Here is a 15,869-nt window from a genome sequence, read left to right on the forward strand (position 1 = left end):
TGCGTTTCCCAAAAGCAACGTTAGTCAACAATGTTCGTCGTTATCAGCGTAGTTCAACAAGTCAGTGTTTCCCGAAACCATCGTTCCAACGAACATTCGCAAACAGCATCGCAAAGTTGTTTGGTTGGAACGACAGATCTCGACTTGTGGTTAGAAGCATAGTTTCTAGTTTGCATGACATGTGGACTTAATAAATCAGTATCTTGAGCAAAATAAGCAAGCTGACATTCAATACAACCTGTGTCTTTTATTTAGAATACATACAAATGTCATTCACGTCTTTTAGTTTGTCAAGAGATTTAAAGTACCGTTTTTGAAGACTGCGCATGTGCGAACGTGCTCTACTATGTAAGAATGAGCCTATGATTGAATCTGGAAATAAAGCAAAACAACTGAGAAAAATTAGAACTAGTCCTCAGATGCCATGTCTGTAATTTATAGAAAAACATCTTAATTGTTGACATCTAAACATGTTAAATGAACTCAGTTTCTTTAAAATAATTTATTTCTCCACCATGTGCGTGACGTCATAAACCATCGTGGTTGAACTATTGTTGAAATATTGTGCAAGGAAATTAAGTTATAATAAATTAAATTATATATATAAATTAAGTATATTTTATGATACTTTAATATGTCTGTATACCTGCAACGCATACCTAACCTATAGAAATGGGCTGTTATTATCCATAAAAGTAATAGTCCCAAGGCTTTAAATGACCTCAGGCCAGTTGGCCTCACTTCTCTTGTAATAAAATCTTCTTGAAAAGCTTGTGAAGACATTGTAAGGTAAACCAAGCAAGCTCTTGACCCTACACAGTTTGCTTATAGGGCACACAGAGGAGTTGAGGACAATTGCTCAATCTTTTATGCTCTTAGAAGTGACTCATGCTAGTCTGTTGTTTATTGACACTTCTTCAGATTTTAATACTATCCAACCTCACATTTTAGCGATGAGACTGATAGAGCATTTTAAGTTGAGCCACAATTTGGTGGGTTGGATATTGGATTTTTTGACAAACAAAACGCAGACGGTGAAAGTAAATGGCATTTTATCCGATTTATTATATTCATCCTCTGGCTCACCGCAGTGCTGTTTTCTCTCACCCTTACTTTATATTCTATACACTTATATGTGCCAAAGTAAGTACACAAATAGGACTATTTTGAAATTTGCAGATGATACTGTAATTGTCTGAGTAAAAGATTCTGCTACACGACAATGAGTCTGGACATGGCCCTATTATTGAGAAGTTTGTCACCTGGTGTGATGAGTCTACCAAAACAAAGGACATGATTATAGATTTTAGAACTCATGCTTCATGTTATGACACTATGACCATTAAAGACTAGGTGGTGGATTGTGTAGAAGGCTACAAATATCTTGGGACAGTCATTGATTCTAAATTGAATTTTGAAAAGAACTGTGAAACTGTGTAAAAAAACAACATCAGCGTCTGTTTTGCCTCAGAATGCTCCAGATTTCACATTGATAAATCTATGGCTTTTATTGAATCAGTCTTGTCATTCTCCCTTGTGTCGTGGTTTGGTAATTTATCTTTGAAGAAAAAAAATATTCTTTGAACCAATTTGTCACGTGGGCTAATAAGATTATAGGTGAACCACAACTTAACCTAGCAGGTCTAACCAGCTGCAGCATAAGGCGAGTTCTATTTTTAGAAGTTGTTCCCACCCTTTATATGCTGATTTTCAGCTCCTACACTCTGGTTGTCAGTTTGTGGCCCCTAGGTGGATAACTAGACAATATAGGAATACTTTTGTACCTGAAACAATAGAATTATAAAAAAAAAAAATCGCAAAAAAATGATATTCGTTGCTATGCATGGCACTTTATGCTATTTAGGGGGTGGGTGAGTGTGTGTGTAGAGGCACATTGTCATGACCTTTCTCTTAAGAGTTTTTATACTTCTGGACATTATTACATAATTTATGTTTTACTGTATGTTTTAATGTTTTATGGATTTTTTTTTTTTTTAATATGGATTGCTCAATCTCCTGTCTGCACAACAAATTTACCCTCGGTTACTAAAAAAAGACACCTTGACCTTGATTATACTGAATGTTCATTGGATGAACAGATTAGTCAAATCAGATATTACCTCTGCTATATCAGTTCATTCTTAATAATATTTAAAATTTACCACAATTAATTAACAATATTTCCCTTTGTTCTAATTGTTACATCAAATAACTTACCAAAGTGTCTCCAATTTACACTTTACAATCTCCCGTCCAGTGCAGAGCAGCTTCACTCCTGTATCCTGCAGATTATTATTGTTCATGTGCAACTCTTTCAGACTGGAATCTGATCCAAGAACTGCAGCCAGAGCCGAACAGCTTTTGTGTGTCAAGTTACAGTCATTTAGCCTACAAAAGAATTACAGATTACAGAGTTTTCTACATAATACTTATATACTAAAATTATAATAAAATAGTAAAATTAGGCTTTATTTCCACTGTATTCATTAGAAAAAATATATATAAATGAAAAAACTACTGATATAAATTAACTATATACAGTAGATGGTATACATTCATATATGGTATACAATTAAGAATTAAAGCAGATAAAAACAAAAAGTAAAAGACTTACAGAGCTCTTTTGGAGGCTTTGATGACCCCTGATAGTCTAATTAGACACTCGTCTGATTTCTTAAATTTCTCAAGCTCAAAGTCTTCCAGCTCCTCCTCTGATGTCAACAACACAAAGGCCACAGCAGACCACTGGGCAGGTGAAAGGTCAGCAGATGAGAGACTTCCTACTCTAAGTTGTGTTTGAATGTCTTTAACCAGAGTTTGGTCATTCAGTTCATTCAGACAGTAGAACAGATTGATGGACCTTTCTGGAGATAAATTTTCTCCTAACTTTTGCTTGATGTACTGAACTATGTCCTTGTTGCTCTCGTCATTGCTGTCTTGCTGTGTCAACAGACCTCGTAAAAGTGGATAATTAGACTGAAGTGACAGACCAAGAAGGAATCGAAGGAAAAGATCCAGATGTCCAATGTCACTTTCGAGCGCCTTGTCCACTGCAGTTTTCAGCATATCAACCATGGCTTCATTTTTGTTTTCCTGCTCTGTAGACTCTTGAACAAACACACTTTTCTTGCTGATGTCTAGAAAAAGATGTGCATAAAGGGCTGCAATAAACTCTTGAATGCTCATGTGAACAAAGCAGTACATGGTACCAATAATGATTCCCGTTTCCTCTTTAAAGATCTGTGTACACATGCCTGAATACACTGATGCTTTAGAGGCATCAATACCACAGTCCTTCAGGTCTGTGTCATAGAAGATCAGGTTGTTTTTTTCCAGCTGATGAAATGCCAGTTTCCCCAGTGAAAGGATGGCATCTTTATCCCAGGAAACATCTGGTCTGTTTTCTCCATCATACTTTTGTCTGCTCTGATGGATCTGAAAGCGGAGAAAGTGTGTGTACATTTGTGTCAGAGTCTTGGGAATGTCTTCGGTATTTGATTCCTGCTGTGTTGTAGAGGCGTCCTCAGTCTGATTTTTTGTATTATTATTTATTTTCTCCAAAATGTTCTGGAGAACAGTGGCTGCAATCCAACAGAAGACTGGGATGTGGCACATGATGAAGAGACTCTTTGATTGTTTAACGTGATCAATGATTCTGTTGGCCATTTCCTCATCAGTGAATCTTTTTCTGAAGTACTCTTCCTTTTGTGCATCATTGAACCCTCTGACCTCTGTCACGCGGTCGATACAGTCAGGAGGAATCTTAGTGGCAGCTGCTGGTCTGGTGGTGATCCAGATGAAAGCAGAAGGAAGAAGATTTCCCTTGATGAGGTTCGTTAGGAGAACATCCAGAGAGGCTGGTGACGATACATCACGCCACGTCTCATTGTCCTTAAAGTTTAAAGGAAGGCGACATTCATCCAATCCATCAAGAATGAACAGGACTTTGTATTTATCATCTCTTGTAAGGTTCAGTCCTTTTATCTCTGGGAAAAACTGACTAACAAAGTTCATCAAGCTTAGATTTTCTTCCTCCTTTAAGTTCATCTCTCTGAATGGAAGAGGAAGTATGAAGCTGATATCTTGATTTTCTTTTCCTTCGGCCCAATCCAGAATAAACTTTTGCACCGAGATGGATTTACCGATGCCAGCAACTCCTTGTGTCAGTACAGTTTTAATCTGCTTGTCTTTTTCAGGTGATTCACACAAATTTGTGCATTCAATCTTTATCTCTTGTGATTCAGCACGGCTGGAGATGGATTTACCGATGCCAGCAACTCCTTGTGTCAGTACAGTTTTAATCTGCTTGTCTTGTTCAGGTGATTCAAACAAATTTGTGCATTCAATCTGTATCTCCTGTGATTCGGCACGGCTGGAAATCTCAATCTGTCTCACCTCATGTTCTGTATTGACCCGTTTACTGCCACCCTGAGTGATATAGAGATCTGTGTAGATTTTATTCAGATCTGTGGAGTCACCTTGCTTTGCAATTCCTTCAAACACACATCGATACTTCCTCTTCAGGTTCGATTTAAGTTTTCGTTGATGAATAAATACAAGCTCATCTAAACACACAAACAGAAATAAAAATACTTGATCCTACTTTTCTCTCCTGACTTTAAGTGACAACATGACAGATGTTCATGAGCCTCTTACCTTTTAGAGTATCTACAAGTTTATCTTGCTTCATATTTTTTAGGAAGTGCAGTGTGATATCAAGAGCTGCTTCTTTGATGCTACTCATGTCATCTCTATAGTCCTGCACAAAGTATTGGGTGTTCTCCTTTTTTAGTATTTTCTTAAACTTTTCCAACTCATTCTTTAGGAATACAATTATTTTGTGCTCAAGGTCCTAAAAGCATAAAAACAAAGATGGGTACAACAACAAAATTTAACCAAATTCACATCCATATATGAAACATATGGTTAAACAAATTACAGACATCAGAAGTAAAAGCATTAATGAAGCTGTGATAATGTGAAACTACAAATAGCATATAAAATAAAAATGAAAACGGCAGAACACCAGTTAGCTTGAGCAAACTATTTATGCAATAATTTTAGGTAAAATTATTGAAAGTACCTAATTAAATGACAAACAAGTGTTTGCCTATACACAATTTAACACTATTGCATTGCTGCTGCTGGATTATGCCGTTAACTTCTTAGACAAAGGCAGTAAATGTAACACACATACCAGAATTAAGGTAAGCAAAATTAACATTACAGAATGTCAATGTGAATGTGCCCCCAAATCATACATAAATTACAAATCATACAGAATTGTAGAGTTGTTAAATATTGTTTACATATAATTGCAAGTTTAATGAAGCTGCTTGTCTACCAACATATATGAGTCTAGCATTGCTGACATGTGGATGTGTACACAACTGAAATGCTAATACATTCATTAGTTGTCTTTTTTAAAATAAAAATACACTATTTTACATTTGTTGAAAAACCCATGTGTTTATTATAATATAAATGTAAACAATAAACAATATTTTTCCATACCTGAAAGACCCAGATGAGATTTTCTCTGAATTTCTTGAAGCGGAAACTCTGAAAGTCTGTTTTTTTCTCATACTGAATCCTGTTAGCAAAATAAATGTGGTCATTGTTTATAGTATATCTAATAAAATACAGCATCTGCAATATTAGACAAAACTAGAACTGGAAACAGCAAACAAATTTACAGTATGTTGATAAAAAACTTCAAATGTATACGATATAAGATCATTCTCAAAATCAGTATTAGCAGTGTTTTCTGTTTTTATTTCTTATTGGGTATTTTTTTATTTCATGATTAATCTCTGTAAAAACTGACTGAAGACATCTATGTCACAGTGCAATAGCCAAAGAGAATATTATCACACAACTCACGTGACAAAGCAAATAAACATTGTCTTTTTAAAGGGATAATTCACCAAAAAATGACAATTTTGTCAACATTTACTCATCCTTAAGTTGTTCTAAACATGTATACAGTTCTTTGTTGTCCTCAACACAAGATAAGATATTTTGAAGAATGTTCATAACCAAAAAGTGCATGGTCCCAATTGACCATATTATTTTTTCCCTACTATGGAAGTAAATGGGGCTAAACAACAGTTTGGTTTTCATCATTCAAAATATCTTCTTTTTTGTTCAGCATAGAAACTTTTTTGTTCAGCAACTTGAGGGTGAGTAAATGATGACAGAATTTTCATTTTTGGGTGAACTATACCTTCATGTATTTTAACACATATGCAAGGTGCTGAATTTTCTTCAAAAGGCACAATGTACAAAATTTTAAAAGCCATGTCACTGGCACAATTTTTTTTTATTATTAACATTATAATAATAATAATTATGAATTCAAGCATTGTTAATCGTTTATGTTGTAAATTAAACTAAAATGTGAACTGTGTTATTTAAAAGTTGTTTGTGTCCCCACCTGTTGAGAAGAAAAGATGCCAGTTCCACATCACTGCTCATTCCCTTTTGAACCTTTAGACTTTTCCACCGTGCAATTTCTGCACCGATATTTACTGTGGTCTTTTGTCCTTTGTTACTAAATCACACAAAACAACAAATCACAAGGAAACTAAAAGATTCACAGATGTCCCCGATACCTCTATCCAACATTGGAAAAAGGTTTTAAATGTAAATAAAGTTTCATGATACTCACTGAAATGTTTTCTAACACAGTAAATATGTGACCAACAAGAAACACAAGAAATACCTTTTGGTAGATGGTGTTTTCTCTGGCTGTCCACCATCTTTTGAACGGTCACTCCTCAAAGACACTAAGCTGGACTCAGGTGAGCCGGATCTTTCCCTAATACACAAAGAGCAAAGATAATCGATTTATTGCAGGAGGTCCCACTGTAACTGATATCTACATCTGCTATACAGTTCTGTTAGCTTACACAGCTACTGCTTTTTTTAAAGTTAAGTTTTTATAAACAAAAAAGAGTCATTTTCAGTATATGAATCAGAATCAGAATGAGCTTTTATTTGCCAAGTGTGCGCAAACACACAAGGAATTTGTTGTGGTTTTACAGGAGCTCTTGGTACATCCATACATATAAACATACATATACGACACGAAAACAGAAGAACATTTAAATAAGACTAAGAGAAGAAATAATTAATAATGTATACATCTGGAACAGAACAGAAGATTTATGTACAGAATTGTGCATTATGTACTGTGTATATACAAACATATAAAAAAATGTATATGTATTGTGATGTTTGTACATCTTGTAATAAAATAAAGAAGCAAGCACAGACACAAGTGTGTATTTCTTTCTTCTCTTTACTACTCTTTTCTTTTCCTTCCATCCACTGCCATCTAGTGGCTACACAATACCTCTGCAGACACAACTATTTACATAAAAACCTAATTATTGCCTCTCTCTCAGGTACTGAGAGATGAATAATAAAAATGTGGTAATTGTTATGTTATCTGTTTAAGCGGAAGATGTGGGATCTTTTTTTTTATGCCTAGATCTAGTGCACAGAGATCTGTAACGTCTGAAGGCAGAAAGGGTGAGAAAGGTCTGTAATGATGTTACCAGCCCGCTTCTTCACTGTGGAGATGTACAAGTCCTGAAATTTCGGCAATTATCCTTTCAGCTGTCCTAACAGTCCGTTGCAGTCTTCTTTTATCTGATTTGCTGGCTGACCCAAACCAGACAGTTATAGAAGTGCACAGAACCGACTCAATAACAGCCGAGTAAAACTGTGTCATCTGAGCCTGTGGCAGGATAACCTTAGCCTGGTAATACCAAACTCTGCTACTTCGCTTTGCTTCGTAGACAGAGTCTGGAATGGCATAGTTGAAAAGCGTTTTCTTTCTCGCGGGGGGGGGGGGGGGGGGCTTGTCTGAAGTCTGCAAATATCAGGAGCTTGACAGAGGGGTCTTTAGAAGTGCAGTCGAGGCATGGAGGTGGGAATGGAGAGCTGGGTCAGTTTCTTCAGGAGGGAATCTGGGATGATGGTGTTGAATGCTGAGCTAAAGTCCACAAATAGGATCCTTGCACAAGTCCCTGTTTTTTCCACATGTTGGAGGATGTAGTGTGGCCCCATGTTGACTGCATCATCCATCGACCTGTTTGCTCGATAAGCAAACTGCATGAGGTCCAGCAAGGGTCCAGCAATGTCCAATGTCCTTCAGATAGGCCAACACCCGTCTCTCAAATTACTTAATGACCACTGACGTCAAAAGCAACAGTTCTGTAGTCATTCAGTCATGTGATTTTTGGGGTACAGGGATGATGGTGGAGTGTTTGAAACAGGAGGGGACTTTACACTGCTCCAGTGATCTGTTGAAGATCAGTGTGAAGATTGACAGCTGGACAGCACAAGCTTTGAGACAGGCTGATGAGACACCGTCTGGGCCTGGCGCTTTCCTAAAAGGGGGTCACACACCGGACGACAAGCTCACAGGTATCGCACACAGGATGCTAGGGGCTTGCACAGACTAGTCAAGTAGTCTAGATATCGACTACTTCAACCACTAGTCGGCGCTGTTGGAAACAATCGACTACTCGAGTGTGCATTAACCATAAATGAATTAAAAATGGCGAACGTCACCAACAGACACCACACATCAGATGTGAGGAAGAATTTCATCAAGGATGACAAAAATATCGTATTTGGCCAACTCTCTAAGGTTCACATAGCGCTTCTAAAAACGCGTGGAAAGCGCGGCTGCGCCACTTTCTCCTTTTTACAAGCGCTTGCGCTCCCATGGCGTCTGTTGTCTCTATGCTACCATGAACTGCGCTCTCCATGATGACGAGGAAGTATCAGCAAAGGATTCATTGATTTCTAGCCCTTGCATTAGCTTTACTACTAGATATATTTATGGAGATAAGAAATAAAAACACGCCCTGTACAGCTACGATCAGCTGTTCGGCCGAGCTTTCAATGATGTTACGGAAAGGCCGAAGCTGATCGGTTGTTTTTTGTCAAATGACCTGCAGTGCGCTTGTGCCATTCTGAAAAGTTGAGCTGTTTTCATCTAGCCGTGGCATAGTGCGCCTGGAAAAACGAGCCCGCGTCGCTTCCATTATGAGAGTTAATTGAGAATCCCAACTAAAAATCCAATAACATCACCAATCTTCATCCATGTAGTTGATTTCTGTAAATTAATGTAAAACTAAATGTATCTTGCAGCGCATGGTGAATTCAGTGTACATTAACAACGATTTGATTCAAATATAATGTAAATTTAATATAAAACTATGTAAATGGTGCTCTGTGGCGCGGCAGGATTTTGAACAGCGTTCTGAGTCGTAGCTGGGCACTGCGAATAAGCCAAATGCCTCCGCCGGTGTGCGTACACTTTACACTTTTTAAAAGACGTGGCGCTGCACTTCTTGTTCGGTGTGCGACCCCCTTTATCTTCTGTTTCCTGAAGACTCTGCATACATCCTCCTCACAGATCTTAATTGCAGGCTGAGAGGTAGTAAGGGGAGGGAGGGGGTGTTGATGGCTGTGTGGAGAGACGGTGTGGGGTGTGAGACCAGGCTTTTCAAACCTGCTGTAAATCTCATTCAAACTGTCGGCTAAAAGTTGATTCTCCACAGTGCTAGGGTCTTGTAGCTGGTGATGGCTTTCAGGCCCTTCCACACTGATGCAGGTTTGTTCATTGAAAGCTGTTTTTTTTTTATAGCTTTTCAGAGTAGCTTTTCTTAGCTAATCTTATCCCCCTATTCATTGTGTATTTGGCCTGTTTGTACAAGGCACTGTCCCCACTCCTGTAGGCATCTTCTTTAGCCTGGTGAAGCGGTTTGAGTTTTGCAGTAAATCAAGGTTTGTCGTTTTTATATGTTAAATAAGTCCTGATGGGAACACACATGTCCTCACAGAATCAGATGTAGGATGTCACGGTGTCAGTGAGCTCATCCACTGACTACATTGTGTGACTGCATGACTGCATCAGTGGCTGCAGCCTCAAAAACACTATTCAGTGCAGTCGACACAGGCTTGTAAATCCTGCTCCGTTTCGTTGGTCCATCTCTTTACAGTTCGTACTACAGGCTTAGTCGATTTAAGTTTCTGCATGTAGGCTGGTAGAAGATAAACCAAACAGTCAGTGCCGGCCCGAGCCTTTTGGGGGCCCTAAGCAGAATTTGATTTGGGGGCCCCCTCCCACCACGCGGAGTCACCTGTGCTTGACGATTATTGACCCAATGTCACTCTATAATGTTACATTATAAATTAATACAATGAGGTTATGTATTAATACAAAATAAATACTTAATAAAAAAATAGATATACTTAAATAAAATGTTTTAACTTTTTCTTTACTCCTTTACTACTTCTTTGAAACTTCTGAAAACAAATTGTCACAAAACATATAAAAAAAATAATTAGCAAAATATCCTCCAACGTTTTGCAACACTTTGCATGATGAATGATGTCTTGTATGAACATGACGGAGTATGTTTTTATGTTTCCACTGTTCGATCGCGCCCGCGCCCGCGCCTCACACACACACACACACACACACACACACACACACACACACACAACATATTCAGCAGCATTGCAATGACATCGCAGCCTGTTCGTTATAGCCGTAATAAAATATAATAATAAAATAGTCAACCTAACATATAAAATTACACTGCTCTGTTTAAATAGTCAGTAATTCGTACCATTCAGCGGTGCGTAGCCTAAGCACCGCTCCACTGTGATGTTTTCAAGCACATTTTTGCGCATGTGAAGAGAATGATTTTTTCCCTCGATATTGGATTTCAAGCACATTTTTGCGCATGTGAAGAGATTGATTTTTTCCCTCGATATTGGAACGTGGGTGAAGTACAAAGAAGCTTATAATAAAGAATAGTTTGCCATCCAAATCCATCGCGAATGTTGAAACATTTTGATTCTAATGAGAGAGGTAGCCTACATGAGACCAACGCTGCTTTCACTTTCGCTTTAAATTATTTCGTTTTGGCTTGTTTATAGTTTTTTTTTTTTATTCTTGTTCTGTTCTGAATATCATTAAACTTAAAGGACAAATCATTGATCAAATCAAATTTTTGTGACATGGCTTATTAGCCTACCGTGACTTTGCGCACGAATTGTCTATGCACGCGAGGTCATGCGCATGACTCAAACACTGGCAGACACAGCAGCAGTTGTAGGCAGGTATATTGATCATGAAATCAGAATTTTATTGTCTTGAATTATTAATCCATTCATTCATTTATGTAACTTGTTTAAGTTAATTAATATGTAAAAAAAAAAAAAAAAAAAAAAAAACTCGCTTGGGGGCCCCCTGGTGGCAAGGGGGCCCCAAGCAGCCGCTTAGTTCGCTTATGCCTCGGGCCGGCCCTGCAAACAGTGATCAAAGAGTCCCAAAGCCGCTCAGGGGGCAGAGTGGTGCGCATCCTTTAAAGCAGTGTAGAAATGGTCCAGTATGTTACTGTCTCTGGTGGGGCATCTGATATGCTGTTTGTATTTAGGCAGTTAGCAGGTGAGATTAGCTTTATTAAAATCACAGAGAATGATAATGAAAGAGTCCTGGTGACGCTGCTCTGTGTTTGACTTGACTTGACTTGACAGACTTTATTGTCATTCAGTATACAGCAAGTGTATACAGAATGAAATTTCGTTTGCATAGGCCACAGTTTTTACAGTTTCAATGCAGTGTAAATGTTTGTACAAAAATTCTGTAAACAGAATATAAATAAATATACAAATAACAGAATGGATTAAATATTTAAATATCTAAATATCTATCTAAATGTATGACAGCAGACTAGTGTAAGACCAGCAGCACTAAGTATTATTTTTTAAGTGTTCAACAGTCTGATGGCTTGGGGGACAAAGCTGTTATAGAACCTGGTGGTCCTACACCGCATGCTGCGGAACCTCTTTCCGGAGGCCAGCAGAATAAACAGACCGTAAGAGGGGTGAGAGGAGTCGCTGCAGATTTTCCTGGCCCGAGATGCACAGCGGTTCTCTGCAAAGTCCTGAATGGAGGGGAGAGAAGTGCCGATGATTCTCTCTGCTGTCCTCACCACTCTTCTCACGTCCTTCCAGTCAGAGGCACTGCAGCCTCCACACCACACCAAGATACAGCTGGTCAAGATGCTATCTGGTGCTTCTGTAAAATGTGGTGAGGATAGGTGGGGGCAGATGGGCTCTTCTCATCCTCCGTAGGAAGTACATCCGCTGTTGTGCCCTCTTCACCAGTGATGCAGTGTTTACAGACAAGGTGAAATCGTGTGTAATAAACACCCCCAGAAACTTTATGCTGCTGACCACCTCCACAGTTATGTTGTTGATGAGTAGTGGAGCATGGCTGGGCTGGTTCTTCCTGAAGTCAACAATGAGTTCTTTGGTCTTGTCGACGTTCAGGATCAGGCTGTTATCTCTGCACCAGCCCACCAACTGCTCCACCTCCTCTCTGTAGGCCAGGTCCTTGTCATCCCTGATGAGGCCTACCACTGTTGTGTCATCCGCAAATTTCACAATGTGGTTAGTGGCGTGCCTAGGGACGCAGTCATGTGTCATCAGGGTGAACAGCAGAGGACTCAGGACACAGCCCTGAGGGGAGCCTGTACTGAGGATGATGACGCTCAGTTTGTGATCTGATCAGCCAGGAGTTGTAGCGCTGCACTCAGCGCTAGTGCTGCACTCATGCATCAGAAGGAATGTATGCACTCACCAAAACAAATGAGTAAAACTCCCACGGCTAATAAAAAGGCTTACAGTTAATGAAGAGAGATTCTAAATTAGGGCAGCACATCTTCTTTAACACTGTCATGTCTGTACACCGCCACTGTACAAGTGTACATAATCCAGCGCCTCTCATTTTCCCCGACAACTCAGTGTCTCTGCCCTTTCTGAACAGCTGTAAGCCCGGCAGATGTAAAGCTCTGTTTTATTCGCTAGGGAGCAGAGATTTGCCAGATGAATGCTCGGCAGCGGAGTGCTAAACCTGTGCTGTCAAAATTTCACGAGCACACCGGAGCGATTCCCTCGTTTGCGTCTCTTGTAGCACTTGTACAGGATCGCAGCTCTTCTGAGAATGTCCAAAATAAACGTCTTAGTGCTTGAAAGTCTGAAAAAAGTTCTGATGTCAAGAAGTTCATATATAGTGAAGCTGAATGGAAGAAATTACTTAAAACAGAACAAACAAACAAAAATAAGAGAAGTACCAATGAGCTACGAACAGTGGTAGCAATTCATGGCGTCATTTTGATGTATACATGATGTATATATGATCTACATCAATGATGTATATATGACCTTTATGTATGTATTACCTACATCAATGATTAGGTGCATGTAAACAAAAGACAGCATGTCCAACCTCTATGTTCTGAAAGACTCAGAGTCATTGAGCAACACAGTTTCATCTAACACACATACTTAATTCATACTTGTTAAAAGGGTAGTTCACCCAAAAACTGACACATTATCATTGATCTTGTTAAAAAAAAAAAACATGCAAATAATAAAATGAGTTACAAAATTATATGTATTTAATATAGACCTACTACTATGTTTAAATATATATTTTATAAGATAACATACAGCACAATATACCAAATTTCACTTTCTCTCACAATAGGTGGAGGTCACAATGTGTGCAGTGTAAAAGTATAAACGCTGAACAATCAAGGCAAACTTTGAGGTAGATCAACATCTGTAATAAGTAGGGGTGTAATGGTTCACAAAATTCACGGTTCGGTTTGATAGGACACAGTGGTGTCATGGTTCGGTATGTCTCCGATACAGCAAAAAGAAAGAAATTAAAAAATATATATTTATTAAAAGAAAAATCATTTTTAAATAAGTGTGAGTTTTCCCACATCTTGAAACTTTTAGTTTTATAAATGGGGGTAATCTTTGAAGGATAAACAAATAATGTTTTGGTCATCACATTAGACATTACAAAAAAAATTACATTTAAATATTATGATATTTGAGTTTTGAAGTGCTGGAATAAGATGTGTGATGTACTTGAAAGCAATTTACTATTCCTGCCAAACTCTCATGGTTATAGTTAGTGTTACTACATTAAATCCATGGTGAATGTTGCTGATCTGTGGACTTAAAGTCCATAACTAGTTCATTCAGGGTCGTTTCTAGCCTTTTTGGCACCCTAGGCGAGATTCCTGCAGAACCTATATAATAATGATTTATATATTTATTCCTATGATGTAAAATCCATATAGCCTATAAATGTAGGCCTACTGTATAAATGAAAATGAATATTTCAAAAGTATATTTTACATTACACTATAGTATAGGAAAATTACAATACTTTTGTCCAAATTTCTTCACTTGCAAGAAATAAACCCTTGATCTTTTATTTTTGGAGAAAACACCAGATCACCATGCTGATCGCGTGAGCAAAGTGCGCACCTCAAGTACAAACACAATGCCTATATTATATAGGCTTTATAGGCTACTTAAAGTCTTGTGCTGTTTTATAAAGGCACAAAGCCATATCACGGTTTCGTGATGTTTTTATTCACGTTTTTTTTTAGTTTGTTGGCAAAATATATCGCTAGAGACCTTTATGCTAGGCTATATATTTTACATCTCATGTGTTGGGAAAAGGGAGAAGAGCGAGCTCGACAAAAAGCGGATTCGAACTCGGGTCGAATGCCTCAAAAGTTACTTTCAAGCACCTCAAGTCCTATGACCTATGCCACTGTAGATATTTAGTGGTGGCCGTCTTTTTGCCAAAAAGACAGGAACTTAGTGCAAATAGAATAGAATAGAAATAATAATAATAATAATAATAATATATATATATATATATATTAAAAAAAATCTCTTGGTGTAGTGGGGGCTCTCACTGGCACCCCCCAGTTGTTTGCGCCCAAGGCGACCGCCTAGTTTGCCTATGCCTAGAAACGGCCCTGAGTTCATTCATGACACAATGTTTCTCCTGGTTTCCATGCCAGCACTGTTTGATCCGTTAATTAGAAATTAGAAATTTGAATGCTTCTCACTAGATCTCGCAGCAACGTTATTACTTCTGTGGCGAATTCAAATGCTTTCTTTACTGGATCTTAGCGCTGTGTAGTAACAGTGTCGCTTGATATAGATCGGCTCGCGCTGCACTGACATTGGTCCAAACTGAGCGTAAAGCACAAAATAATGAGTAGAGCAGTTTCGTTCCACTTTCATTACGTTTGCCATTTGATGTTGGGCAACGTTGTGGTGGTCGCGCCATCTTTAACTTCACAGTCCACTTATGAATCATGGTCAAATGGAACCACACTTTCAGTTAACATGATGTGGAGAGCGCAGTTCATTGTCGCATAGCAACGAAAGACGCCACGGGAGCGCAATCGCTTTGGACAGGAGGAGAAAGCAGCACAGCCACGCCTTCTACACGTTTTTAGACACGATATGTAAACGGCCCCTAAGATCTACGGGTGATGCGTGTGCATTTTAATGAAAACATTGAGTGCTATATCGAAGGTTTTTTATATCGTTACCGACAATGGTGTACCGTCGATAAATTCCAATACCGTTTTATCGCCCAACCCTAAATCACACCCATGTGGACTTCTGTTTGGACTGTTGGAAATGCGTGTTAGTTAGTCGAAGGTTATGCAACTTACATACATACCGAAAAAACAAACATACATAGGACACTCATGACCAGAGGTTGTGTTAAAGGTGCTCTAAGTCAGTGGTTCTCAATTCCAGTCCTCGTGACCCACTGCTCTGCACATTTTGTATGTCTCCCTTATTTAACACACCTGAACAAGATCATCAGCTCATTAGGAGAGACTCCATGAACTGAACTGAGTGTGTCAGATAAGAGAGACATGCAAAATGTGCAGAGCAGTGGGTCACGAGGACTGGAATTGAGAACCACTGCTCTAAGTGAT

The 15,869-nt window shown here is 38.6% G+C and overlaps 2 protein-coding genes and 1 long non-coding RNA gene across 3 annotated transcripts in view; all 3 read right to left on the minus strand.

The window, feature by feature from the left end:
* The window catches only part of LOC307160070 (uncharacterized protein), a 719,517-nt gene that overhangs the window by 401,012 nt on the left and 302,636 nt on the right, over positions 1-15,869 (minus strand). The window lies entirely within an intron of this gene.
* Positions 2,214-4,744, minus strand: LOC307160521 (protein NLRC3-like; the record flags this gene model as incomplete). Its single annotated transcript, XM_079874680.1, has 4 exons — positions 2,214-2,388; positions 2,615-4,179; positions 4,294-4,565; positions 4,657-4,744. 4 exons carry the CDS (start codon positions 4,742-4,744, stop codon positions 2,214-2,216), a joined length of 2,100 nt encoding a protein of 699 aa, XP_079730806.1.
* LOC307160103 lies at positions 4,815-6,555 on the minus strand. Its single transcript, XR_013821500.1, has 3 exons — positions 6,437-6,555; positions 5,515-5,593; positions 4,815-4,852 (listed from the first exon to the last, which is right to left on the minus strand). It is a non-coding gene; the product is annotated as an uncharacterized lncRNA (long non-coding RNA).

The sequence above is a fragment of the Squalius cephalus genome (assembly GCF_949319135.1).
Source record: "Squalius cephalus genome assembly, chromosome: 6".
Classification (NCBI taxonomy): Eukaryota; Metazoa; Chordata; class Actinopteri; order Cypriniformes; family Leuciscidae; genus Squalius; species Squalius cephalus.